Consider the following 23,742-nt stretch of genomic DNA (forward strand, 5'->3'; position numbering starts at 1 on the left):
TAGCTTATTTTTTTTAGCAGCCTTTGCTTGTAGTCATTGAGAACACGTATATAAAAGTTTTATCTGTAAATATTTTTTTAATCCAATAAGCTGTTTTGCTTATACTTAATTTCAACGAAACAATGACTCCAACCCACATATGAGTATATCTCGTCATCCACGTTAGTAAACACATGCTTATCACAATTAAAAAAACAAGATCATGTAAGTAAAACTAATTTTGTTATATATATACACATGTATTTGCTCGTAGGTTATGATAAAGTGCACATTTTTTCAAAGTAAATACTTTTCTTTTTTTATAGAATGACGCTGAACCTTATACGTCCGGTTAACATCATATATCTAGAATATTTTAATCTTTATTGCATGAGTCTTTGTTATGTAATGTAAACAGGTGAAAATCCATAAACGAATAAGAACACAGATGTCCCGATAAAATAATTGGTTAGACAAATATTTATGCATTCTAGGTTTACCGTTATCCTATAATAAATAATTATGTCTCTTAGCGATGAAAATACAAGCCAACAACTAACTTTCTCTGCACACTTTTTCCACGGTTTTATTACCTACCTAAAATGGCACCAAAAAATATTTAGCCACATAAAAGTAAAGCTCCCTGATTAGCAGGCTGTTTTCATCGTATAATTAACGAGAAATGAAGAGAAACCCCTGGAAACTCCATTAACCCCAGAAAAAACCACAGGCTTTGCTTTGGATTTTGAGCTAAAGAGCAAAGGCTACATAGACTAGAGAGAAGGGAAAGCGAGGAGGAGGAGCAGCAGCAGTAGCCGAAGAGGAGGCTGGCGCTGGCCCTGTTCGCTTTATTCCCCCTTCATATTTTGGCCTCCTCACTCCTCTACTGGCTAGCTAGCTACTCCCGGCCTCCTCCCTCCTGCTGCTCGTATGCTATACTTGGGCGCAGAGAGAGCTCGCAGCAACAGCACAGCTCGCTCAGTGATTGGTGTCCTTGCGTTGTCCTCTGCACCACCCTGCGGCGGGGCTCCTCCCTCTTTCCCTCTCCGGTCCTTCAAATCCTCGGCCCAGCTGAGCTCCTGGGTTCTTGCATTGCTCGAGGTGGTTGCCTCCTCCTGTGTGTGTCCTCGGCGCCGCGTTTCTTGGATTTCAGGTGCTACGGCCATTTACTTCTGCTGCCCCCTGGCCGGTTTTTTTTTTCTGCGAGGCCGGAGGCATTAACTGCCACTGGCATTGATTCGATCCCCGTCGCGTGGGGCTGACCATTCCTCGGCCATCTTTGATCCTGCTCTTGGTTTGCTCACTGAATCTTGCGATCTGTTCTTGGTGGTTCTGCCCGATTGTTTGATTCCTCTTGCCCCCCCCCCCCCCATCAATTCGGTTTTTGGGCGGCTGCGGCGGATTTCTTGCTCCCCTTTGAGCTGACACTTGGATCATCAGCTCATTACACGATTAGCAGAGGAATTCTTGTAGATTCCTCTGTTCTTCTTTCCATAGCTTGGAATATCAGGAGCTGGCTTGGAATCTTCTAAGCAAGGGGGAAAAGTTCTCTGGGATAGGGAGAAATAGAATCCTGTTCTCCTGCTTTTTTTACCCCTAGAATATACTGCTCTGAGAGGAGCAATAGCGAGGCATAGTTTGGAATTTGGAGGTTTGAGGAGGGAGGAAGTAATCTCTAGAGCTGTATGAGGAGGCATTGAGACAATGAGAGATGAGAATTCAAACAAGACCAAGGTGAGGGTGCCCACCAGAGCCAGAGCTAATCTGTTCATAATCTCTATGTTGGTCTCTGATCTTGTTTTTGTCCTGATTGTTTCTGATCTTGTTTTCTTTTCTTTTCTGAATTGGCCTGGAAGAAGCTGTCCTGGTCCAAGACCTTCGTTAGGAAGTGGTTCAACATCAAAACAAAAGCTAAGGACTTCCATTCAGATTGTGCATGTGAAGAAGGTACAACTTATTGACTTAATGCCACCACTTTCACTTCTGAATTGATGAACTTGAGTTACTAGGTGTTTTTTTTTCTTCTTATTTTCTTCGATATCATTTCTTCTGAATTAATGAGCTTGATTTACTATGTGTTTTTCTCCTTATTTTCTTCGATATCATTTTCACAACCATAAATTATGTTATTTTGGTGTTGAGCAACAGACTTACAGTGACTATCCATTCCAGAAGCAATTCTGGTCGCTTGCTTCCAGTTCCCTTGTACAGTGAAATATTATTTATTATTGCAGAAACAACCACAGTATGTTTGAGACCTACAGAAAGAATTTTGTTTTGGTGTGTTTGTGCTAACTCTTCTGGTCATTTCAGTAGGCGTGCAGTGGAGAACCAGTTTCTCGGAGAGAGATGTATGCAAAGCCAAGAAAAGCAGAACAGGTACATTTTGCTTGCCTGTCATAGTAAATATTGTATTATTACATCTCTCACGTTTGTGAATCACCAGCCACTGTCGTCCTATGCTTGACTGAAATAGTGACATATTTTCTCAGAGAGGTTGCCTAGGAAGAATGCGGATCGAGATTCTCGGGTAGGAAATGGATTTGACCGTGCTTATATCACAAATACACAAGACTACAGGTAAACACATCGTGCATTTGTAGAAGTTAATCAATCCAGTAGTCGTTGTTAAAGAATTTCTCTGATATGACAATCCATATGCTCATATGCATAGGGTCTTTGTTGCTACATGGAATGTGGGTGGAAGGTCGCCATCGAGTCATTTGAATTTGGAAGACTGGCTTCATACTTCTCCGGCTGCTGATATATATGTCATTGGGTATAATCCAAACTCTTGCAATATCTTAATCAGATATTGTTTGCTTTACAAAATAAGATCCATCTCAAAACGATCCGGTATGCAAAAAAGGCATCTGTTGACATTTTTTTTTGTTATACCAGATTACAGGAAATTGTTCCTTTGAATGCTGGCAATGTCCTGTTGACCGAAGACAATGGTCCAGCAAAGAAATGGGTTGCACTTGTTAGAAAAACCCTGAACAATTTAGATCTCCAAGGCTCTGTTGTGTATAACTACCACACCCCCTCACCGGTTCCAGATCCTATTGTTGAGCTCAATGTTGATTTTGAACGATCATCAAGAAGACCAAGGAACTCTTCTTTCTTCCATCGACGCTCATTCCAGTCCTTCAACCGAAGTTCAAGAATTGACATGATGGATCCTCACTCATTAGTGGACCGTCGTTTCAGTGTTTGTGATCGGATTAGCTTTGGGAGTAGGCCAAGTGATGCTGACACCAGTATGAGATATGGTGGGTCATCTGATGATGAGAATATTGACGAGGAATCGCCTAGTGGTATATACTTCTCACCAATGCCATGCGGTTATGGTGCTCCACTATGCTATGATGATAACAAAAGACAGTTCATAAACAATAGGTAGGTTTCCATGGGACTCTGAAGATACAGTTCATTTCTGGTTCTGAAACAAGCTAGCTGTTGTGGTTGTCACTTCTATAGTTCTATGCTATTAACAGTTCACTGAAATTCCTTCCATCATTCATTACTGGAATGATTACATTTTTTTGCACTAAAATCACTTTTTTTTCCTGAAACACAGCAGATATTGCCTAGTTGCCAGCAAGCAAATGGTTGGTGTTTTTCTCATGGTTTGGGTACGAAATGATATTAGGGACCATGTGAAGAACTTGAAGGTTTCGTGTGTTGGCAGAGGTTTGATGGGATATCTTGGAAATAAGGTATTGTTTGTGCCTTGCCTTTTCTTTTAATTGTGTGTTACTCCCTCCATTTCAAAATATAGAGCGTATTTTGTTTCTGCTAGCATAAATTTTTTACAAAACAGAATTGATATTATTATATTGGGGTTTTTGCAAATTTGCCACTGGTTTTTTCTAAATTGCAAGGATGCCACTTGAATGATAGTTCTAGTGGCATTTTTGAAATTTTCTAGTGGCAGTTTTACAATAACGTTTTAAACCAGTGGCAAATTTACAATTGTCCCTATTATATTTGTATTCGAAAGTACTTTGTTATGATTATACTTTTGTGGCACATAAATAATATATTAATAGAGTAATCTTTATTCAATCACTTGTTCTAACGAAACAAAATATGCCCTATATTTTGAAATTGAGGGAGTACTTAGATCTTATATTCATCAAACTTTGCAGCTAATAACATTCCTTTCTGTCAAGGAGTGCACATGAATTCTCATTTATGTTTAAATTTCATTTGACATCCTATTAGCATGTGCATTGATATGTTTGTTTACATGAATATGTAGCTCCTCCATTCTCACTTTTCCCCCTATAATATCAGGGATCGATATCGATCAGCATGTCTCTGCATCAGACAAGCTTCTGCTTCGTCTGCACTCACTTAACCTCGGGGCAAAAGGATGGTGATGAACTTAGAAGAAATGCTGATGTCGTGGAAATTTTGAAGAAGACCAGATTCCCTCATGTTCATGGTGCAGGTGACGAGAGGTCACCAGAGACCATTCTTGACCATGAGTAAGTGTCGTGTTGTAGTACTTTCAACATGGATTAACACACTGAATAGAACAAGATTCAGAAATATCTGAGATAAAAGTCATGGCCTATTATTTATTTTGTTTTCTCAGTCGCATAATATGGCTTGGAGATCTAAATTACCGAATAGCTCTTTCATACCGTTCGGTGAAGGCTCTAGTGGAGATGCACAATTGGAAACAGTTATTGGAGAAGGACCAGGTTAGCTATTCTTATAAAAATGTTAACTGTACCATGTCTTTTAAATCAACTAGTATAGCTACAAAAAAAAATGTTCTTTTTTTTTGTCATGTGTAAATTTTCTGTAACAGCTTCGAATAGAGCAAAGGTATGGTCGGGTATTTTCAGGCTGGAAAGAAGGGAGGATTTATTTTCCTCCCACATACAAATACTCCTACAACTCTGACAGATACGCAGGTGACGACATGCGTCCAAATGAGAAGCGAAGAACACCGGCATGGTAAATCTAATATTGCTACAGCAAACCATCTACCCTCTTTCAGAGTTTACACCTTCATATGTTTTGTTTGTTTTGCTTATTGTAATGATATTTTTGTGAAGGTGTGATCGGATTCTATGGTATGGGAGAGGATTGAATCAACTATGTTATGTCCGCGGTGAGTCTAGATTCTCAGATCACAGACCTGTATACAGCATTTTCACAGCGGAGGTTCAGATACCAAACCAAACCCAATTTAGCACCTTTACTCGTTCTACCTCTCTAATGGGGGTGGATGAACTATCATACCCAACTTATCCACGCAGTTACACAGATATCAATTTTTATTGATTGTGTATCTCGATGGAGCCAAGGTTAGTGTTCTTTATCTTATGCAGTGTCGCATTGTTTGTGTTTGTTGGTCTGACAACTTCTCTGAATTCCATGCGAAAGTGCTCTATTCATCATAACTTCCATGTGTTCATTGCAGACATTCTTCAGTCCCAGAATACACCTGATGAACTTCATTTCTCCCAAGATTCCAGCAATTGGAATATTCTCGGCCAACAGGTGATCCCTGAACTATTATTTATTTTGCCTCCTTCATTTTTTTTGCAGCATCATGTGCAATGTATGAACATTAGTGGAAACGGCATTTGCAAATAAAAAAATAATTTGTGAATAAACCTTTATATATGTATTTTTAGTGATCTAAAAGCAAAGACTAGAAAATAAACTTAGGTGAACCCCTCCCTCACCACCCAAAATCAACTCCAAATTTAAGTTTGAAAATTCAAATTTTGGCTTATAAGCATAAGCAAAATACAAAAATAGGGGGTGTACATGTTTGTCTAATAGGAGAATTATCTTTGGCAAGTTTACTGCAACTGACACCTCAATTCTGACCGTTGTTGCAGATACTCAAGGAGATGCCTTCTAATTGTAAAATTAGGTATGTTCTACAGTCTACACGACTGCTTGGACTACATTACTACCGTATATGCGTGTCAGAAGTATAAGTATGACTCAGTATTTTTTTGCACTTGTCAGCAGGGAGATTTGATCAGTGATGCGGAAGTTTTGAATCTAACGATCCGCGAGTACCAGTTTACAACATAAAAAAAAGAGAGGAGAGTTTTAGTTCCGAAATAAGCTAATCACTAACAACTGAACCTGATTTGCAGTGTGCTTTTCGATACCCCCACCATCATACAGAATTCCTTTTTCCTTAGCCATTTGTACCTGAAAGGCTTAGTTTCCTCTTTTTCTTTGTTTCATTTTTTTTTTAATCTTGGTCTTCTGCTGTAACAAGAGCCCCTTGGCCCTGATATTTAATTGGAAGAAGAAAACGGTGCACTATCATTTGTACAGCATACTGTTGATGCCATCATGGGGGTATTGCAGTGTGCCATGGTTCATGCTTGCCAAGAAATGATCACCAGCACGCAATTTCACTGAGGCTTGTGCACAAAGCAAGGTGCTGAAAAAGGTAGTATAATCTGCCTGCCTGCCTCTGCCTGCCCCATATAGTAGTAGCTGTTTTCTTTTGCCACATACTTTTCCTTTACCATGAGAAGGGGAAGTAAAAGCAGCAGTAGGGAGGAATCACTGTGGGCAGGTTAGGGGACATGAAAGCAGTGGGAGACATCAACCAAAAAGCACAAGGCTCAGATGCAGACGATGGTAGTAGTACACTCCTCTCATCAAGGGGGAGGGTTGCAGCATGCCAAGAAGGCGAGCATGGCATGCATGGCTTGGTCATGGATGGACTAGCAGGCTGCAGGTCAGGCCAGGAGTACTACTACCCATGTATCCGAGACCTGCTTTCTCAAAAGAATGGAAACAAAAAGAGAGGGAGAGACACCCTGGTCCAAAGTCCCAAGTAGCATCTCAGTAGGGAGCTGAGCTTGGACCACCTGTGTTCTTTTCTCCACTCTTTTGTCCCCACTGCTTTTTTTTAGGGGTACTTAGTTGGTGAAATAAAAATTTTACATTTGATCGGATGTCGGAAGGTGTTTTTGATATGAATGAAAAACGAATTTCACGGCTGGCTGGCGTGGAAACTGCAAGACGAATCTTTTTAGCCTAATTAGTCCGTCATTAGCATATGTTAGTTACTGTAGCACTTATGGCTAATCATGCGCTAATTAGGCTTAAAAGATTCATCTCACAATTTTTCACATAACTGTACAATTAGTTTTTCATTTTATCTATATTTAATACTCTATTTAGGTGTCCAAAAATTCGATAGGCGTGAAAATTGTTGTTGTTTCGCTAGGCTGATTTTCTCCAGGTCTGCCAAGCCAAGAAAAAGGGAAGAAAGGAAAAAAAAAACTCACACTCTGACAAGGGGAGGGAGGAGCAGTTGGGTGGTGAAATCATTCCATTGGGATTAGCTATAAACACCTCAATTTCAGCAAGTAATCAGGAGTGCTGGCAGAAGAGAACATCCCGACGCTCGAGGTGTCGTTACACCATTATTCCCTCCGGTTCTGAAATACAGGTCGTTTAGGACAAGGTTTAGCATATCAAAGAGTCATTAATCGGTTCTTAGTTTTTCATATTTACCCATATTAAATACATCTTGGAGCTGCTACCACACAGCACCCTCCATTCACTTGATTGGCTAGCGCAGCATGGTTGAATTGTTGAGATCGCGGGTTCTGAGTCCATGCTGTGTTCTTTTGCGTGCGAATTTTTTTCTCGTTCACGCCGATAGCCCGCTACCGCCGCGAGTTCCCGTCCATGGCGATGGCGAGCGAGAGAGACGAGAGCAGCTGCGACGATAGCCCGCTACTACCGCGACGAACTTCGAGTTCCCGTCCATGGCGACGGCACGCGCGGCGAGCGAGAGAGACGAGAGCAGCTGGCAACGACGCGCAGCGAGCGAGAGACGCGGTGCAGCAAGCGACAGCGTGTGGCGAGCATGAGAGGCGGAGCAGCAAGCAACAACGACAGTGGCAAACGAGAGAGGTGAAGCAGCAAGCAGCGGCAAGGTTTAAAGCGTTTCTGGGAAGAGGAGAGGGCAGCACAACAACCAAGAAGAAGAGAGCAGCACGAGGTGCAGTTTAATGCATGCATGTTACAAGGAAGAAGAGAGAGCCGCACGAGCCTTGAAAATATCAGACGTACATGCATGCTGCATGGACGAGGGCAAAAAGGTTCAAAATAGACTAAAAATCTGAAAACGAACTCAATTTTAAAATCACCCATTTCACCAGGACCCCTTGTATTCTAGAACCAGAGAGAGTACGCAGCACAATAGTACTAGTACGTACTGTGTAGAAGAACTCATCACCTCATCTCATCTACATCGCCGTTGCGTGTGAACGGTGTTGGCGATTGGTGCCGTGGCCATGTCACGTGTAGGCCTGCTAATGGGACGGATGAGAATGAGTTAAATGAGTTGGTTTTAATTTAGATTGTGTTTGGTTAGGTGCAAATAAATTGTCACTTTAAATGATTTGAGTTGGGTTATAGAGACAAATTAATTGGTATGGACTGAATTTAGTTAGGTGATTTTAGGTTCTAAATGGATTTAACCCGTGAAGGGTAAATGGATCGCTTAATTGGGTAGCTAATGGATAAGAGAATAGATATATGTGGGACCCAGATGTAGAAATCGATCAAAATTTGCATAAAGTTACTTTTATACATAATATATCATCCCACCAAATTTTAGTCAAATTCAATAAATTTTTATAGTGTGAATGTGAGTTTTAAAATTTTAGGTCTGAGTTTATACATATCAAATGCTGCATTCATTCCGCAAGAGTGAATTGAATCCATTTTAACCAAATGGATTAGTTAAAATCAAAATTGTATTGATTTTGATGAGATCCTAATGAAGAATAATTAATGTGGATTGGTTTGGTAGATTAATTAGGAAAGAAATAGATTGAAGTGGATTTGGATTGGATTGCAATCCACTAGCAGCATTAGTCACGCGGACGCCGCCACGGCATCGGCAGGGAGACCGCGCGCCGGCGCCGCGGCAGCCGCCAGCGCCATCTCCCGCTCCGTGATCCCGCCGGCGTCCCGCATCGACGTTGGCAGGTTGTGGAAACGGTCCGCGCGGCGGTTCGACCGCACGGCACGAGGACGGGGGCGGGCTCACCAGCAAGCGTGGACCGCGCCGTTGGTGTCTCGCCAACGGGGGAGGTCGATCTGGCGACTCTCAGATTGGGCCTGGTGTGGGCCGGTAATTGCCACGGCCCATCTCTGTTCTCGTAGTTTGGGCCATCTTTTTACGTCCGTTGCTCCACGTGAGGTGACTACGGCCGTCTTCGGAGACACGTTTTACAGAGCGCTAAATGATATATGTTCTTAAAAAAATATATAAAAATTGCTTTAAAAATTATATCAATTATTTTTTAAGTTATTTTGTTAATAATTAATTAATCATATATAATAATCCATTGCTATATTTTTTGAGTAAGTTACTATACCCATAAATGAACACTATGAAAGACAAATGGGGAAATGCGAAAATTCGGCTAAATGGCACGAGTTCCATTGAAAGTTGATTTGCAAATACTCTTTTCTAATTTATTTTGGTTTGAGGTTATCTTCTATCATCGTTGTTCACATATTTCTCGTTGTATTTTTTTTGTTACATTGTATATGACCAAATGCACCTTATGGTCAAATTAATTGGAACATTGCGAACTGCAAAATTTTCCAAACACAAAACATGCAATGAGAGAACAAATAACGTATATTGTCGCATACGGACGTACGTACGTACGTACATAGAGACACCAAAGTCACGCGAGTCTAATTACAAGTACCTAATTAGAATACTTGTTAAGTTATGATCTAAATCTAAATCTTTAGTATAAGAGACCGATTTTGACGGAGTGAAATCCCTAGTATAAAAGACCGATTTTGACGGAATGAAACGAAGGCCCGTTGCCTTGCGGAGTATATCTAATTACATGTTTTGTTACAGTCGACTATAGAAATTATATTTTAACTTGCATATTTATACAGTATATATCTATCTTAATAACTTTTTATATTTTTAGTGACTATTTAGTATACAACAGATGAAAAGTCGATGAGAGGATAACCCTCGAGAGCTTGTACAGGTGATCCTCCACAGAAGTTACAAGTGTTGCCGGCAAAGGAAGGCAAAATCAAGAGCATGAGGAAGATGGAATAGGTGAAAATTGAAGGCTGATATCACCGGCAAACTCTTCTTTATTTACTTGCTTACATGGACACGCCTTATTATACATCATCGCACGTAGAGGAGCCACCCACTTATTTTCGCTCGTTCCCGCCTACTTACAAAAGCTTACAGGCACACACGTCACGCGTCCCAACTCTCACAGCTCGGCAGCTTGGATGGCTCACGCACGCACTCGCGCATCACTCTGCGCGCCGCTCTTCGCCGCGGCGCGGAGGAGCACGTCACGGTCACTCACACCGCACCGGCAGCCATCCGCAGGAACGTCTCCACCGCCTCGCCGCCGCGCCCGCGGTGGCGCCCTTCGTCCTCCTGCTCGCCGCGGCGGCCGCTCTCCTCCGGGCCGGCGACGAAGGCGGACTCCTGCTGGGCATTGAGCAGCTCGTCCACCTCCCTCGCGCTCGTCGCGAACGCTAGCTCCTTGGCCTGCGCGTCCAGCTTCTTCAGCACGCTGTTCGTCCCGGCGAGGTACATCCTCTCGTTGTTCTCGGCGTGGACGTCGAAGCAGACGATCTGGAGCGTGCTGTCGCGCGACGACGACACCACGATCGGGTGGCCGGCGGGGACGACGATCACCGAGCCGCGGGACAGCCGACCGCGGATCGTCTCGTACCCCTTCCCAACTTGTTCTTCCTCCTCCTGCTGCTGCCCTTCCTCCTCTTCCTCCTCACGCCACTTGCCCTTGCCGCGGCGCCCCTCGCTCTCCTCGCCGCCGCGCGACAGGTGCGGGCACACGATCTCGGCCTCCCCCTCGCCGTCCAGGACGTATGCGACCTTCACCGACCGGGTGTTGTAGAACGGCGCATTCATGGAGCCCTGCATGCATTCACGCAAAGAATTATCCAACCTGTCGATCCAACCTCAATACGCCGGCGCCGGTGCATGGCGCAACGACGACGCACCGCGGTGATGTTGACGAGGGCGACGCGGATGTCGTGCTCGGCGAGGTCGTGGAAGCTGCGGGCGTCGGCCTCGTAGAGGCGGCCGTGGCGGTTGGCGAACCGGGGCCTCTGCTCCAGGATGTTGAAAGGCCCGCGCGACGACTCGCCGAACGGCGGCAGCGGCCAGTGCGAGCCGTGGCCGCCCTCCGACGCGTGGCGCCGCAGCTCCCGCACCTGCTCCTCCGACGCACGGATGATCACTCCCTTGTCCTGCTTCCCCAGCAGCTTCTCCAGCCTCTCATCCGAAATCTAGACACGCACCACAACACGTCGATTAATCACTTTGGCTCTCTAGCTAATCATGTGTTAATTGAGTAATTAAGTGACAGATCGATCGGGTGCATGCATGCTGATTAATGCAGAGGTCAATACGTGCCTTGAAAGCAGCTCTCTGAACGCGCTTGCTGAAGCTCGACAGGAACGACTCCGGGTTCCTCCCGCCGGCGCCGAAGAAGAACTGCCAGATTAATTAATTAGAAAGCTTTCAGTAAAAAGTGAAAAATTGAGTAGATTAGAATTTAGAAATTGGGAACTGATCAAATCGTGGTCGTGCCTGGATCTTGCCAGGCACGGAGATGGTGTGGAGAATCTTGGTGACAATCAGCTTCCTCCGGCCGTCGGTGTTGGCCAGGTAATTGATCGTCCCTGCCGGCGCCACGAAGATGTCGCCTTGCCGGATGGCGTACGACCGCCTCTCGCCGTTCTCGATCATTGCCACCACACCCTCGCCTACGCCAAAGTACCAAACAACGCAGTTAGGCGCCGGAGTCGAAACAGATCATCGAAGGCACGCCGGCGATCAGCGAGAGAGAGAGAGCGAGTACCTTGGGCGACGTAGCAGACGCAGTGCGCGTCCGTGTGGCTCGGCACGACGAAGGAGCGGGGGTTCGCCTCGAGCACCGCGACGCGGTAGTTCTTGATTCCGCGCAGGAGCCTCGACGCCTGGTGGAACGGCGGGAGGAGCCTGACGGAGCCCTGGTCGCTGCTGACGACTTGCCGGAAGCTGCGCCGGCCGAACACGTAGGGCCGGCCACGCCTCCCCTGCTGGCGCTCGTCTTCTTCCTCCTCCGACGAAGACCGACCGCCGCGCCGGTCACGGCCGTTGCGGTCGTCGTCATGCCTGCCGTGCTCTCGTCGCCGTTCCTGCTCCTGCTGCTGCTGTTGCTCTTTGCACTCCTGGACACACCGGGCCCGCTCGTACCGCGGCCGGTCCTCCTCGCACCGCTGCAGGCAACGCCCCAGCGAGGTCTCGCCGCGGCGATCCTCCCTCGAGGCTGCAGCTGCTGCCGCGGCAAAGAGGACGGCCGCGAGGAGGACCAGGGTCATTGCTCTAGCTCGGGTCGCCATGGCTACTGTGTGCACCCGCCGCTGTGGTGCTCTGTGCTGCGAGTGAGGAGAAACGAAATTGGCGCCAAAATTTATACTGGCGCGCGGGTGGTACGTGGCGGGAGGGACGCGGCTACGTGGAAGGAGTCCGCCGTGGCTGCGGGCAGCCGAGTCGCCACGTCTCATCGCGATCACCCCGAGTGCTTATCCAGGCCTCGGCTCGGTGCGTGCCAGGGTAGGTGGCCGTGGGTACATGGTGTCGCGTTCTGCGGAGGCAGTGTCGTGGCAGGTCGAGTGGATGACAGTGCGCTGGTCTATGAACCATAGGGGAATCTACTGCGTGACAAATGACAGTGTTACCTTTTGACACGAAACATGGAGCAAGCTGTGGGCAACACTGGGGATCGGAGCTAAAGATATAAGTGGATCGATCCGTTAACTATTTTATAGATTAATTAGACGAATATTTTATCGGATCACTTATTTAATTGATGTATAAGCGGGTTTACGGATTGAACCAGATGATTCGTTGCTGACGAAATGTCGAGCTAGCTGAAAACGCGAAGCTAAGGAGCAATACGACGCTGTGCGCCGTCGAATCGAGCTTTGCCTCCGGGTTGGCAAAATGGCAAGTTAATCCAGAACTGCGCGCACATCACAGATCACAACAGCGCAACACCACCGAAGAAACCAGAGCATGCAGCATCTGAACGACGCAGAACAGAGCAAGTTGGTAGAAGAAATCTGAAACCCACACTGCATCCATTCACTTCATTGCAGAATTCAGATAATATACTTGTTCAGCGACTGGAGATCGAAAGTAAGAAGAACTTAGCAACAATGTTCTCCTCGACCACATTTCATGCTGGGCTCACATCGGCCATGCCAGTGATCGATCAAAAACGGCGGACGCTCTAGAGAGACGACGTGATCAAGGAGACATCGGCATACTACGTACTAGAGCTTACTACTCGATCTAGGCAAACTGGTACGTGCTAGGTGCTACAGCTTCAATCATCGTCTTCCGAATTCACGTGCAGGTGGGCAAGCCATAGAACGAAGCAAAGGAACAGAACGAGAAACACTACGAATGAATCATCGCTGAGGGGCGCGGATGCCGGGGCCGGGGCCGGCGCCGGCCCGTCCTCAGTACTGGGCGGCAGCGATGAGGAGGGTGGTGGCGAGGACGGTCGTGGCGGCGGCGAGGGGCCCCTGGAGCGAGGCGCCGGACCATGGTGGTGAGGGGGCAGCGGTCGGGCCGGTGGGCGGGGGCGGCGGGGGCGGGGGGGTCAACGGGGGTCGAGGGCTCCACCGGTTTGGGTCGTCGCGCTTGTTGTGGTCGGAGTCGTCGTGCTGCTGAGGCGGCGGGGGGAGCTTGTCGGTCGGCGACGGTGGGGGAGGTGCCTCGCCTGCAAATTAAGCATCCAGCAAGTTAATAACAAATCACAATGGTCACAGACTCACGTACAGTACCCAACAATAAGTAGATGATCAGGGGGATTAATCGGACGTACGTGCCGGCGGTTTGCGGCGAAGAGCGGCCGGGGGCGGTGGGGCATTGATGACGGAGGCCGAAGGCGCGGGAGCTGCAAGGCACGAGCACAGATCGATGTATGCGGCATTAGAAGTTAGAACCAGTAAAAAGAACATCCACGCCTAGAAAACATTCAGAACCTCGAGAAGTCCCTGGAAGCTTATGGAAACGAACGGCAGCGGAAGAACAGCTGTGCAGCCATAACTTGCGGCCCACGAAATAGAGGAAGGCAGGGGGTGAAATGAAACGGAACAAGAAAATGTGACAAACAAGGAGCTCTTCCAAAAGAAAAAAAAGCTGCACGATGCACTGCCATCTTTCTGCACGCAGCAGGCAAATGCTGCAGAAGTATAAACCGAGGCTCTCCAGTACCCAAAAAGTTTTGGGATGGATGTACATAAACGTTGGTCGTATATTTTTAAAGTATTAAACTTAGTTTAATTATAAAAAAATTTTAGATTTTAGCTGAAAACCACGAAACAAAATCTTTTGAGTCTAACTAATCTATCATTAACACATATTGGTTGCTGTAACACTTATGATTAATCATGTACTAATTAGACTTAAAAGATCCGTCTCACGATTTTTATCATAACTGGTGTATATTTAATGCTTTATTTAAATATCCAAAATGATATGATGTTTTTAGAAAAAGTTTTTTGAGAAGTAAACAGTAACCGAATCAAAATAGCAAGACTTGCAAGAAAGCAGCATCTGTCATAGAAAAACTGATCAAGAACAGCAGGGGTTGCACTGCCGCAACATTGCGACAACGATCGTGTTGGGGAGGAGCGCAAGCGCGCAGGGTCTTTTTGACGGAGAGCGTGTGTCCAAAAGCTCTGCGAAGGACGGTTCAGGGGCAAACATGCATGCAAGCGAGAGATTCAGATTTGACCCATCCTTTTTCACGAAAGAGGAAACCTCCAAAACGAAACAGAGAAAAAACACTTCAATGCACCAAGAGCGGTTCGAAGTTCGAACCGGCTCCCGAAGATGACCAGCACGGAGAGATGAACATGCACGGCGAGGAGAAGAGGACGAGAGAAAAGAAACGAGAAATTAAAAGGAGAGAGAGAGAGAGAGAGGAGAGGATGAATTGCGAGTAGCTCTGCGCCTCTGCATGCACAGCACGTTCATCGCAACAAGTACTACTGCAGAGCAGGCGCATGGCGATCCGAAAGCGTTGATCACAAACACTATAAGGGAAACGCAAAGATTACACGGAACACAGAACAAAAGGAAAATAAAACGCTCGTCTCATCGGGTGGGGTTTTCTTGCAAGTTCAACACAAAATCCACTCAAGACAACACACTATGCATATGTTAATATGTATGGTATATTGGGAGAGTTTATGAGGCAAAACACCAAAAGAATCACGATGTGGCCCAAAACCCCCTCGTGGCGTTGGTGCTCTCTTCTCTCTCGAGCTTAAACTCGCGCAATGCGTATGATAGATTTGTGCTATAACGGAGTGCAAGCGAGAACACCGAACGCGTTGTTTCGCACGTAACACTGAATCAAAAATCCGAAATAAAGCACAAGTCATCTTTGATCTGTTCGCTGCTGGATCTCGCACGTGTGCAAGCGTTTCGAGCAATAACCACAAGATCAGCTCGAACATCCAGAGAAAGGAACCAAAATCAACCAAACGCCGCTGTTAATCTTCGTCCAAGTTGTGAGTTTAGCAGTGTATATACGAACTCAAATCTCAGAAATAGCATCCAAACCGAGTAAACCCGAGGCCAAATAACACGGGGTGAGATCTAAGCATACGAGAGTGGGTCGACACAGCAAACGTCGGCAACTCGTTAGAAGCTTGGCATACCACACGAAAAAAGCAGCGGACGCAAGGCAACAACTCCATCCACGATCAAGACGAAAAGAGGAAGAGAGAGACAAGGGAGAGAAGGAGGCTGTGCCATATGCGTACCTTCACAGGCGGCGGCGAGGCGAGGGCCTCCCTGGCGGAGTCCTCCGCAGGCGGCGTACAGCGTGAGGAGGTGGGTGGCGTTGAGGCCGGAGATGATGAGCTGCGGCTCGGCCGCCACGCGGCAGAGGCAGGGGACGCCGCCGCCGAGATCGACGGAGGCCACCACTGGCTCGCAGCACTGCGCGGTGGGCATGTCGGGCGCGCAGAAGAGCGAGACCTGGGTGGCGAGGACGGAGGGCTCGCACGACGCCTCCGCCGTGGTGGTGCCCGCCGCCAGCTGCGTTCCCTCGGCGGCGGCGGCTGCGGCTGGGACCCCGGCGGCGAAGGCGAGGAGGCCGAGCAGGACGGCGAGGTGGGAGCGGTGCTCCATGCCTCGCTCCCTACTCTAGGGTTTTGTGTGTGCGTTGCGAGAGGAAGGCTCTGGAGAAGGTAACGGGAGGACGCCGTGGGGAGGAGGAAGCGAGTGCGGGTTTATATAGGCGGAGGCGGCGATGGGGACGAGCCGCGCGAACGTGGAGCGATCTGGTGCGTCCGTGTGAGTGGGGACGGGCCAGCTGTTGCAGCGGACGGTGCCGATTCGGTGTAGTACACTGGCGCGCTGGGCGCTGCGCGGGCAGCGCAGCACGTGAGTGGTTACGATTTGGGTAATAAAAATGGGCAAAGCTGCTGAATTTGTGCGGTGCTCTACACGAAATATGTGTGTCTGCTTGTTTCAATATTCGTGCAGTGTAGATAGAGATGACGGAAGCAGTTTTTTAGCACACGGGTGTATATACATCCGTTGCTTGTATGCCAACTAAATAGTTATAAAAATATGAAAAAATTTAACAAGATAGTTTAATATGAGTTATATCATTTCACCAGCATACAAGTTTAAATTCACCTTATACAAGTTATAGCAAAAATAACAAAAACAATTATAAATATACGTATAGTTAGTTTCAGTTTTATTTGTTTTTTTCTACAACTTGTATAAGTTGAATTTAAACTTGCATGTTTGTGGAATGATATAACTCATATTAATCTATCTTGTCAATTTTTTTTTAAATTTTTTCATGACTATTTAGATGTCATGCAAGCACACAGGTGTAGGTACACCCGTGTGCTAAAAACTGTTTCCCTAGATATGACAACTTAATGGTATGACCATTTTCCCATCGTTTAGAAGTTATTATGAGGTATCACTGTTTTTTATGTAAAATTTGGTATTTTTTAATATCTAAGGTACCAAGAGGTATCAAATTTTATATAGAAAACAGTGGTACATACTGGTATTTTTTAAGGATGGTAAAATTATCTAATAATATACACAGTGCTCTTATATGACAAGTAGTCTTAGCTTACTACTTAGCCGCAATAGCATAACCTCAGCATCTAAACCCCACAGAGCTACTCGCGTCTTTGTGCCCTCGACTCTATGCATGCGACCCGATGAACTGAAAGGAGAAAAGAAAGCACTAGCATGTACATTTTTTAGGTCTATCTCAAAAAACCGCGTTATAGTAGTTATATCTTTACTCGGATCTTCATCTACTTTTATGTAGGTGGTATCTAGCACTACTAGTTGAAGACTTGAAGACCTATAGTATTGTTCATGCCCTTACTCATCCAATTTTTTACCTCATACTCATACCCATAAATTAAAAATTCCCACTTTAACACCCGTATCTACTGGGCGGTGCATGGTTTCTCTCATACCCAAACGCATGCAGTTAATGTGATGTGAGTGGGAGTATTCTCTCTTGGTGGCTAGGAGCTTCCTTCCTTAGCTCCTGAATTATTATGAACTATCTTCTTCACCTAGGCCCTGAACATCCTTTATCAGAATTATCATTAGCTATCTTCTATTCTTGTTCATTATCCATTGTTACCTTTTGGACCTTCTTTTATGGTGCCAAGGGGATACAACAGTGGTTCAGTTGTAGCCAAGTAATATGCTATTACAAGGACCATTTCCTTCATCTTGCTTTTTAGGGTAGCAATTTAATGCACCTGATCATTTCCTATTGACACGGTGTGCGACGGGACTACCGATGCCAAAGGCGGGTGGTAGCCTTACGCAAACTCCTCGACCCTCATGAGCCACACTCTTGGGTATGGATGGAGGAGGTAGCCCCCTACCCACGCCATTGGACATCTGATTGGTGACCTCCACAAGTCAATGAAAACGAAGGGCAAGAGACAATTAACCAAGACTAATGTCGTTTGTCAGCCACCGTAAACTTGGGTGATGATGCTGCCAAGATTGAGGGGACCCGACAAGAGGCACCCCTATTTTTCACACATGTCCAACTAATGAAGGGCACCTTCCTTTCACACATAATGATGTTGTGTGGTATAGACAGTGTCAGGCCCGTGCATGGCAGACACTAAATATGATAGGTGAGGTGTTTATTCGCCTTAAAGCATTATCTTGGCAACACACCAACCAGCCTTCAATAGTGTGTCATGTTGGCGAGCACCGGCTGCCTTAGCGCCAGCTTGCTCCTCGAGGGGATGGATCGAGGCAGTCCAACCCCTCCCAACTAGGCCTAGAACCCTTGGTTTCCACATCATTGATACCCACGTTCCATATTATAACATGTTTTATCTCTATATATAGATATATTCATGAATCAATGAATATAAGATGCACATATATATATATGTGCGCGCGTGCGCGTGTATAAATAATGGAATTAACTACTGCGGAGTTTAAAAATCTACTTTTGAGATAATGAACTGTATATAAGAAGCCTTTTTAAAAAAACGCAACATTTAATAATTTAAAAGACGTAAGCGCAAAAGCTGGAAAAACTAAAAAAAATATAAGAAGAAGAACACATCCTAAATGCACACTCTCATCTTCACTTCTGGCATACCGAGAGAAACTACAGCGATGAAATAAAGCGCATTAAGAAAGGATGGCCGTCCAAAAAACAAAGTAACACTACTACAAAACCTAATGATATTGAAGAGGTTATTTATGACGGAACGCAACAGCCCGTCACAGATCAAATCATCTGTGACAAGCTGAAATAAGACCCGTTGTAGATGACTCTACTAGACTCGGTCCATTACCCAGTCATCTAAAATCAAAATGTAGGCTAAACCCTAATTTTCTCTCATCTAAAACTCATCAAAAATATAACGAGAGTATACCCCTCGATATATCTTTATATCCTCAAGGTGGCTATACAAAGTCCACGTATCTAGTATGAATTAGAACGCTCAATTCCATGGGAAACCCTTCCTTAATCGAATCCAACTCATCTAAATCTCTGGCACAACCAATCTTCCCAAATTTGGACTCCCTTCCGAAGTCGACTTTCTATTACCATACGCACAAAATTTCTCTTGTATGTCATATGGAAACGTCATCACCACGTGCATTGTTGTAGTATCTCGCATGATATCATGATCCCTGGACGTCGACTTCACCCTGGCCAACTTTGATTCATCACTAGAATACTCTCCTGATTCCGAGCACAAGTTCGTTCAACTTGACTCACATTAGTATAACAGTAGTACTCATACGTATAAAAATCATATAGACGTCGAGTACTTGAAAAACAAATCGGAAACCAAAAAAGATATTCAAAACGGCAAACCTCGAGACCAACCAGGCAAAATGCTGGTTAGACCGCAGGCCTGCTGGTCTGACCACCACATATCGTGGTCTGACCACCACCCGTTTGGTCTGATTGTCATGGTTAGTACATCAAAAAACACGTATTCATAAGACATCTCGAACACAAATTATTCATCACCAAAAATTATAAATCAAGATATTACGAAAGGAAGAAAATTTTGAATGGCACTCCGGCAATGGTGGAATATTGTAGAGTTTTCACAAGGGCGTGTTGAAGAACATTTGACATTCCAATTCTTGGATTTCATATTTATAAAGAGACTGTATTTTTGACTTTATTCTGTAGGAGAGGACTAGCCTATCATTTCAACAACTCTACCGGATTAGGGCCAGTTATACCCAAAAAATTATAAAATTATGGTCAGTTATTGTCACGCCCTGAGTTTTACCCTAGCCAAGAAATAATTAAATAATACACTAAAAATAATTTGTTTAATTAAAGTTCAGGAGAAAAACCCGATGTAAATTAATTTAATTTAATTAGAATATTTTTGGATATTCTAAAATGTCCCGGAAGCATTTTAAAATTATTAACAGGATTTAAACTTGAATTACAATCAATAAAATTTGCTCAAATAAACTTAATAAAAATCGGCAAAATTGAAGGCAATTTCTTTTTTCCCTCTTTCCTTTTTCTTTTCTTTTTCTCTTCTTTCTTTTTCCCTTTTCTTTTTCTCTTTTCCTTTCTTTTCCTCCCTGGCCGAACCCCTCCTCTCCCCCTTTGCCCGTGTACGATCTCCTCCCCTCCATGCGTGAGTTAGCCCAACTGCCTCCCCCTACCAGCCGTGAGCCACCCCTTCTCCACCTCTCTCATGTCAAACTAATTCCAATAAATTAGGACTCCAACTTTTATCCCTTTGAAACATTATCTATTCATTTTTAATAGGGGATGTATAACTAGATTTATCTCTAGCTCTCCCCTATAAATATCCCCTAGAGTCTCACCTCTTTTCCCTGTCTCCCTCTCCTGTGCACCTCGAGTCGCCTCTTGCGCCTCCGCTACAGCTGTGCCGCCCCCTATCCAGCAGCTGCGCAGCAAGCCGCTAGTAGCCCTGCTGCATCCCTGTTCCCAGCAGCGAAAGCCGATCTAATATGTCGCCAATCTTCAGGTTCGCATATATTTTATTCTTGCGAATCAATCTAAATTAATCTACAGTTTAATCGTTTTAGTTCTGTTATGCGAATACGTGTTCTATGCGCAATTTCTCGAGTCAGTCTAACCCGCGCTCGAAGTCCCCATCGTCTCCCTCAGCCCACTCCTCCTTTCCCTCTCCTCCCGGCCAGCAGCCCGCTGGCCCAGCCAGTCCTTCCCCCGGCCTAGCTTGCCCCTTCCTCTCTTCTTTTCCCACCTGGGCCGAACAGGCTGCAGCCTGCTCACCCGCGCCCTCCGAGGTCCAGCTCACCTCCCCCCTATCCCTCGGCCACCGACAGGTGGGGTCCACCTGTCGGAGGCATCTTCATCCTTCGACGCCGCGCTGTGTCATCGGTCGCCCTCCGTCGCAAGCGCTGCGCTAGGCTGCATTCGCCGCCGGCCGCGCATCGTCGCCTCGCGCCCGTGCTGCCGTCGCGCTACGCCGCAGACCCATCGCACAAGCATGCCATCGCGCTGCCTCGCGCCGCAGCGTCGTCACCGCGCCCGCGCATGCGCTGTCTCCGTCGCGTCGTGCCGCCCATCGTCCGCGTCGTCGTGCTTCAATGTCGCTCCCGCGTCACGTCCCTCCGTCGCCTCACCCGCGGTAGCACCGCCGTGCCCACGCCTTGCTGTCGCACACCGCCGCCGCGTCAGCACGCCCGCTCACCCACGCAATGCGCGCCGCCTCCTGCAAACCCACCGCCCGTGCCGGTGCAACAGTCGACGCCATTTTTCCCGTGCCGGCCGCCGCCCAATCCGTTTCTCGACGTAACCACCTCCCCGCTTCTCCCGGCGCCATCCCCTTTCCCGCGCCCGCCGCCAACCACCTCCCCGCCCTTCCCGTGAGCGCCGCCTCCTCCCACTCCAACTTAATTCCCCTGGCCGCCGCTCGCTCCCCCTTCGCCTCTTCCTCGCGCTCGACCTCGCCAACGCGCTGTGCCGCATCGCCATGCCACCGGGGATCGTGCCATTGCTTCCCCTCCTGTCTCACTGCCAAGTGGGGCCCAGCTGTCGGTGCCAGCTTCTCCTCTACTGACGTCAGCGCCTCCAATAATTGCGCAATAAATTCGTTAAGGTTTACTGTTTAGTTTAAAAACACAGTTAATTTTCTAAAATTCATAGTTAATTCATCTAGTCTCCGTTTAGGCCCATTCTGGTTTCATTAAATCCAGAAAAATACCAAGAATCCATTAAAAATATTTTCTTTCTCTGTTCAGTAGTTTTATAGTCTGTTTTTGCTTGTTTTGCCTTGTTTATCGTAGGTTTTGACCCCGTCGCAGCGCCGTTCGTTCTCGAAGTCGTCGCCGAAGTTTCTCGTGGGTCCAAGAAAGGCAAGTGGCACCCTTTTTTGAACATATTGATCCCATGTTTATAAAATCCCCGCTTTATTTTCAAACATGCATTGTTTTATGCAAATCTATTTATTTTATTTATCTATGGGCAATTACCAATATATCCGTTGATTCCCACTCATTATTATTGTCATTCCAGGGTTAATTTGACTAGAATTAGGGTTAGTCAATGCTTAGCCATGCTTAGTTCAACTAGCTCACCAATTATTATTTGATTATTGATTACCTTTAATGGTTGTGATCATTATTAATCTCCCGATGTGCAGTAATACAACTAAAATATTGCTTATGGTGGGCTATGGGTGCATGGTTTTGACAGTCGTACCCATAGCAATTAAGGACCGGTTCTCGGAAAACCCTGGAAGTCTTACACGTACTAACCATAAGCCAGAATGGGCAACGGTGAGACTCGTAATCTAACTTGTCCCTATTCGACGTACCAAGGCAAGGGTGAACGTGATGAAGTATGGACGGGCAATCGTGGTGTAACGAAAGTCTCTGCTGCTTCTGGATTCACCAAGGCACAAGAGGGGACTACCCGACTTGGTGTAAAGGAGGGGGTGAAACCTGAAGTTCAGTGCGATTGTCTAGGGAGGGTTAGGTGAAAGGTCTTATCATGGTTTCCGTACTGAGGTATCGTGGTGATACGTTGGGGCATGGTAACATGCTTGGGAGCCATGTCTTGTGGGTAAAGTTGTACACCTCTACCGAGTAAAACTATTCGAATAGTCGTGCCCGCGGTTATTGAGCGAACTAACAGATTCACTGGGATTAGTTGAACCGTTAACTTGATTAATCTTGAAACTGGTTTGACCTTGTCAACGTGGTGTAACGTTGGCAGTGGTTTGGGTCTGTCGCAACATAGAGTAGCGTTGGACAGAGGGTTGACCTTGTTGGAGTGTGGTGTAACGCTGGACAGTGGTTGGGCTTGTTGCAACATGGTGTAACGTTGGACAGTGGATGTTTCTTTACTTTTATTTCAGTCTATTTTATTTACTGTTTTGCTAAATTACGGCTGCTTTTGTGCAATTTAACCTTAGCCTATCCGTGTACCCTATTGCATTCATTATTTCCCCTCTCTTGGGTGTTACTTGTTGAGTACGGTGGTTTGTACTCAGCCTTGCTTAATTTTTCCCCCACCAAAGCAAGTGCCAGAGCCTGAGTCAGAAGTCAGAAGAAAGTTGTTCCTAAGGTTGAAGTAAGGTTCAGTCCGCCGTCGAGAATGGCTGTGGTGTGGAGCCGTCATCGCCAGCTGAAGCTGAAGATTAGATGGTTTAGTCTTGTTTTTCTTTTCCCGCTGCATTTCGATAGATAATTGTTTAAATTTATTTTTAAGTCGTGAAACTGTGTATTAATTTGTCATAGTGTGTACTCGGGCTGATTTCTGGACCGAGATTCTATTGTTCAAAACTTTTTGTAAATTTCTGAGCGTGACAGTTATTGGACCGATATGATAGATACATAGGCCATTCTTTTCCATATACACCCTGTTGGATAGGAGATATATAGTTCCGTGCAAAAGGTAATGGACATAATTACCTTTATTGATATTAGAATACACAGTATTGTAAAATTTATGGTATATACTTCAGTAATAAAATTGATGGCATGTTGTGCATAAAGGTCATTGTTTGGCCTTTTCAAGAAAAAAGTGAAATGACATATTTATAAATAAAAATAATTTATGAATTAAAATTTATATATATGTGTTCTTAGTAATCTAAACTCTAAGGCTGAAAAATAAACTACGATAAACAAGAAACTCAAAATCAACT

The 23,742-nt window shown here is 45.7% G+C and overlaps 3 protein-coding genes across 7 annotated transcripts; 1 reads left to right on the forward strand and 2 right to left on the reverse strand.

Moving 5' to 3' along the window:
• The first annotated feature begins 1,410 nt into the window (after positions 1 to 1,410).
• LOC102704132 (type IV inositol polyphosphate 5-phosphatase 7-like) lies at positions 1,411 to 6,926 on the forward strand. 5 transcript variants are annotated; one of them, XM_015834730.2, is made up of 14 exons: positions 1,411 to 1,713; positions 1,836 to 1,926; positions 2,293 to 2,358; positions 2,472 to 2,559; positions 2,654 to 2,758; positions 2,881 to 3,378; positions 3,560 to 3,698; positions 4,279 to 4,472; positions 4,583 to 4,691; positions 4,802 to 4,950; positions 5,052 to 5,303; positions 5,420 to 5,499; positions 5,847 to 5,881; positions 5,980 to 6,926. In XM_015834730.2, the coding sequence occupies exons 1-11, from the start codon at positions 1,684 to 1,686 to the stop codon at positions 5,278 to 5,280; spliced, it is 1,698 nt and encodes a 565-aa protein (XP_015690216.1). In that variant the 5' UTR covers positions 1,411 to 1,683; the 3' UTR covers positions 5,281 to 5,303; positions 5,420 to 5,499; positions 5,847 to 5,881; positions 5,980 to 6,926. The 5 variants fall into 5 exon arrangements, with proteins under 5 accessions (XP_015690216.1, XP_015690217.1, XP_015690219.1 ...); XM_015834731.2 differs by having other exon boundaries at positions 5,983 to 6,926; XM_015834733.2 differs by having other exon boundaries at positions 3,563 to 3,698.
• Positions 6,927 to 10,119: 3,193 nt separating this feature from the next.
• Positions 10,120 to 12,408, reverse strand: LOC102704406 (63 kDa globulin-like protein). Its single transcript, XM_006650318.2, has 5 exons — positions 11,886 to 12,408; positions 11,615 to 11,790; positions 11,438 to 11,518; positions 11,023 to 11,310; positions 10,120 to 10,936 (listed from the first exon to the last, which is right to left on the reverse strand). The coding sequence occupies exons 1-5, from the start codon at positions 12,406 to 12,408 to the stop codon at positions 10,355 to 10,357; spliced, it is 1,650 nt and encodes a 549-aa protein (XP_006650381.2). The 3' UTR covers positions 10,120 to 10,354.
• Positions 12,409 to 13,124: 716 nt separating this feature from the next.
• On the reverse strand, positions 13,125 to 16,288 carry LOC107303915 (leucine-rich repeat extensin-like protein 3). Its single transcript, XM_040522699.1, has 3 exons — positions 15,853 to 16,288; positions 13,902 to 13,973; positions 13,125 to 13,796 (listed from the first exon to the last, which is right to left on the reverse strand). The coding sequence occupies exons 1-3, from the start codon at positions 16,220 to 16,222 to the stop codon at positions 13,534 to 13,536; spliced, it is 705 nt and encodes a 234-aa protein (XP_040378633.1). The 5' UTR covers positions 16,223 to 16,288; the 3' UTR covers positions 13,125 to 13,533.
• Positions 16,289 to 23,742: the final 7,454 nt, after the last annotated feature.

Source organism: Oryza brachyantha, chromosome 3 (genome assembly GCF_000231095.2).
Source record: "Oryza brachyantha chromosome 3, ObraRS2, whole genome shotgun sequence".
NCBI lineage: Eukaryota > Viridiplantae > Streptophyta > Magnoliopsida > Poales > Poaceae > Oryza > Oryza brachyantha.

Excerpts from the sequence above, each read along its gene's own strand:
- LOC107303915 (XM_040522699.1), bottom strand. The coding sequence starts at position 16,222 with ATGGAGCACCGCTCCCACCTCGCCGTCCTGCTCGGCCTCCTCGCCTTC. Across the intron at positions 13,974-15,852 it reads CCTCGCCGCCGCCTGTGAAG|CTCCCGCGCCTTCGGCCTCC; the intron begins GTACGCATATGG and ends CGTGCCTTGCAG. Across the intron at positions 13,797-13,901 it reads TCGCCGCAAACCGCCGGCAC|GCGAGGCACCTCCCCCACCG; the intron begins GTACGTCCGATT and ends CTTAATTTGCAG.
- LOC102704406 (XM_006650318.2), bottom strand. The coding sequence starts at position 12,408 with ATGGCGACCCGAGCTAGAGCAATGACCCTGGTCCTCCTCGCGGCCGTC. Across the intron at positions 11,791-11,885 it reads CGTCTGCTACGTCGCCCAAG|GCGAGGGTGTGGTGGCAATG; the intron begins GTACTCGCTCTC and ends ACTTTGGCGTAG. Across the intron at positions 11,519-11,614 it reads CCGTGCCTGGCAAGATCCAG|TTCTTCTTCGGCGCCGGCGG; the intron begins GCACGACCACGA and ends TTAATCTGGCAG.
- LOC102704132 (XM_015834730.2), top strand. The coding sequence starts at position 1,684 with ATGAGAGATGAGAATTCAAACAAGACCAAG. Across the intron at positions 1,714-1,835 it reads AGAATTCAAACAAGACCAAG|AAGCTGTCCTGGTCCAAGAC; the intron begins GTGAGGGTGCCC and ends TTGGCCTGGAAG. Across the intron at positions 4,951-5,051 it reads AAGCGAAGAACACCGGCATG|GTGTGATCGGATTCTATGGT; the intron begins GTAAATCTAATA and ends ATTTTTGTGAAG.